Source organism: Octodon degus, unplaced genomic scaffold, assembly GCF_000260255.1.
Source record: "Octodon degus isolate 3935 unplaced genomic scaffold, OctDeg1.0 scaffold00043, whole genome shotgun sequence".
NCBI lineage: Eukaryota > Metazoa > Chordata > Mammalia > Rodentia > Octodontidae > Octodon > Octodon degus.
In genome coordinates, this window is record NW_004524619.1 from 11699095 (window position 1) to 11702707 (window position 3613).

A 3613-nucleotide genomic window follows, 5' to 3' on the forward strand; every position below is an offset into this window, starting at 1 on the left:
TCCTCTGAATTCCAGGGGCTGACCACCTTCAAGCCAGGGCAGTGCCCATACCAGGCAGCAAAGCATTGTGAGTGCTGGGCAGCTACTCCTGCCGAGGCACCATTGGGCCCCCTGAAGACGATGGGCACAGGCTGGAGGCCCGCCGACATATAGTAGGTCTTGGCAGCCGAATTTATAACCTGGTCAATGGCTTGCATGGAGAAGTTGAAGGTCATAAATTCACAAATGGGCCGCAACCCAGCCTGTTGAGTACAAAAATGGATGCTAAAAAGACCACAGAGCGACAGAGTGACCAGCAACCACACACTCTGTTCCTCCAACATCCAATGTTTTAAAAGGTCGTATTTGAAGAAATCTCTCGTAAAGAATGTTACATACCATAGCTGCACCTACAGCAATTCCAGCAAAGCCCATCTACAAAGTCAGACACAAGCACGGGTGAGAAGCCATCAAAATCAGGACTGTGCACACTAACACATATGTCCCTCCCAGGCCGGCCTCCTGCCAGCAGCTCACCTCAGATATGGGGGTGTCTATGATCCTCTTGTCTCCATACTTCTTCCACAGGCCTCGGCTAACCTACAATTTGGGGGTGCATTGATAATTTTAAGCACATGTCAGAGCAAACAGCCGCCTTGATTTTGTGTAATCGTCACCCACTTTGGTTACCTTGTACGCCCCATCGTATTGGGCAACTTCTTCCCCAAGCAGAAATACCCTCTCATCTCTCTCCAGCTCCTCATCCATACCTTGATTTATAGCATCGCGAACAGTCACCTGTCACAGGCATGTGAAAGTAGTCAATAAGCTACAGGAGGATACAGGACACTGCTGAGAGTCTCTTCTTTTATACTTGGCTGAGCTGCCCACAGTATAAAATACGCAAACTAATACCAGATCTAATACTGGAACAGATCCTTTTAAAAATTCCAAGAATCTAAAATTACCATTTCTTTCACACACAGTCTTCAGCTTCCTGCTGAGCTTCTCAACATCTTTCTTGATGTGTACTCAAGCTTAAGAAAACTGCTTCTGGGCCACATTTGCTCACACGCAGTTTTCCAGGCAGAAAACACACCGGCTTGTTTATTGCCACACTTGGAGTACTAAAGGGTGAAGAGCTAACAAGGAAGCCTAAGAGTAAGCGCCCAACACTCACTAGGCGAGCGCTGCTCGCCATCCACGGTGCCGGAGCTACTATCTTACTAGATGCAATGGAAAATCTTCCAGTAAGTGGGCAGGAGTGGTGGTGACAGTTCCATGATTCAGCAACTACACAGGAGGAACTAAAAGGAGTGCGCAGACAGACACCTGTGCACCCACAATCGCAGCAGCGCCTTGGCCGGACGGGTAAACACAACGTGGAATACACTTACATTGGAAGCTACACAAGCTTTTCAGGGACACAAATTCTGACACACACTACAGGAATGAACCTTGAAGACAGCACTAAGGGGTATAATAAGCCTAACAACAAAAGGCCAAATGCTCCGTTTGGATGAGGTTTTAGAACAGGCAAACTCAGGCCAGGTGCGGTGATGCACACCAGCAAGCCCAGCACTCAGCAGGCTGAGGCAGGAAGATCGCTGTAAGCTCGGAACCAGCCTAGGCTACAAAGTGAGCTCAAGGCCAGCCTGAGCTGCACAGTGAGACCTCGTCTCAAAAGGGCAAAAAATACACTAGGTACACAGAGGTTACCAGGGACTGGGGAAGGGAAGCGAGGTACTACTGTGTAATGCACAGAACTCCTGTTTGGGTTGATGAAAAAAATTGTGGACGGTGGTGATGGTTGCATAATTAGACGTACTTTATGCCACTGAACTAAGCTCTGTAAGACAGTAAATTTTTCGACACATAAATATGGCCGTGAAGGAAGCGGCCGGTCTTCCGAGGGCACCCGGCCCGGCCGGTGGGCGATGCCCGGACGGCCGGTACTAGGCGGCGACAGAGGCAGCGGGGGTCCCACACAAGACAGGCCTCGCAGGTTCCAGGGCCCGTGGCACCCGCCCCCGTGGCAGCCGAGCCGCCACAGCGGTCCCCGCCGCGCACTCGGGTCGGGCCCTGCGCTGACCACCGCGGGCGCCAGTTACCTGCAGCGTCGCGGGCGCGGTCCGGTGAAAGCGCCTCTTCAGCACCCCCGAAACCTGGCGAGGAGACAGAAGGGCTCTCAGCGCGGACGCAGGGTGGGCAAGGGTCGCGCCGCGCGGGGGGTCGCATGCCGCTGCCTACCTGCCGCAGGGGCCTCCGCACCAGGGCCGACACCGCCGCCATCTTGCCCGTGTCCTCTAGCCACCGCCTAAAGACAACACGCAGTGGCCGCCCGCGCCGGCGGGCCCCGCCTCCTCGCTGGCGCGGCCAATGGCAGCGCGCGGCGCCTGCGTGCCCCGCCCACAGCGCCGGAGGGGGCGGGGCCGCGTGCGTCGCAGCCCCAGGTGCCTCTAGTCTAACGGATCAGCTGAGGGCGACGCTGACGCGCGGGTTGCACGCCTGGCGCATGCCCCCCTTGGCTGGAGCTTGACGTCTGCCCTGAGACTGTGAGGAGGAGCCTGATCAGGAGAGGCTGGAGGGCCTTTGAGAGTCAGCCACACCTCTCTGGGTCCTGGAAACCTCTGTGCACCAAGTCCTGCACACACTGGCCGTGGGGACCTCACTCCTGCACGCGTGCACCGTGTCTTTGTGGGCAGCGCCGTGGCCCTGTGGAACGCAGGTGGCGCCTGCTGTGTGCCAAGCATTGTGACTCACGTCTAGAGCTCCTGTGACAGAGTCACTCTCGGGTGATTCCTGTATGATTAGTTCCATTTTGCAGAAGGGCGAAATGTCTCAGGTTAAATGTTCTAGGATTTGATGGAGGAGCTCTGGTCCTTATCTTGAGCGTGGCTTCCTGGCTCTGGAGGGAAGATGGTGCTTGGCTCAGCCTCATGGAGAAGCTCGTCATGTCACGTTGGCTTTCCTGGTGGCACCTCAGCTTTCCTCATCGTTGGAGGAGCTCAGGACCTCACTCGCTGAGGACGGTTGTGTTCTTTCTGGGGAGCTCAGATTCTTACTTCGTCACTTCCTGGCTCTGGTTCAGATCCCTCAGCCTGCTGGCCCAGATCCTTCATCCCACTGGCACAGACTTTCTAGCGTCCACCCCTCACCTTTGGGCCTTTCCAGCTCAGATCTGTGAAACAGGCCCACACAGGGCATCGTGCTGGGCTCTAGGCCTCAGTTGGACTTGTGGGAGGCATCATTATGGGCTCTTGGTCTTCAGCTGGACTCATGTAGGACATTCCCATGGATCCAGGCCCTCAGATGGATTATTTGGTCTTTAGTGTGTGGACAGATTTCCTGCATTATGAGCCAGGGATATAGCTCAGTGGTGTAAGCGTCTGCCTGGGAAGTGCAGAGTCCTGAGTTCAATCCCTGGTACCAAAATAGAGAAGTGGTGGTACATACCTGTAATCCCAGCACTTGGGAGGCTGAGATAGGAGGATCATTGGGAGCTTGAGACCAACCTGGGCTGCAAAATGAGCTCAAGGCCAACCTGAACTGCCTAACAAGATCCTATCTCAAAAAGACAGACAAAACGAAACAAAAATCCTGCCTTCTTTGTGTATGATTCTTTGGGTGATTC

At 54.5% G+C, this 3613-nt stretch overlaps 1 protein-coding gene across 1 annotated transcript in view; it reads right to left on the reverse strand.

Annotated features, from left to right (window-relative positions):
• The window catches only part of Pdhb (pyruvate dehydrogenase E1 beta subunit), a 6822-nt gene extending 4493 nt beyond the window's left edge, over positions 1–2329 (reverse strand). Inside the window, exons 1-6 of the mRNA XM_004631669.2 lie at positions 2230–2329; positions 2091–2144; positions 670–777; positions 517–579; positions 379–414; positions 1–242 (exon numbers count right to left, since the gene is read on the reverse strand). Of these exons, the coding sequence (XP_004631726.1) occupies positions 1–242; positions 379–414; positions 517–579; positions 670–777; positions 2091–2144; positions 2230–2271 (545 nt within the window). The 5' untranslated portion in view covers positions 2272–2329. The remainder of the gene's footprint in view (positions 243–378; positions 415–516; positions 580–669; positions 778–2090; positions 2145–2229) is intronic.
• Positions 2330–3613: the final 1284 nt, after the last annotated feature.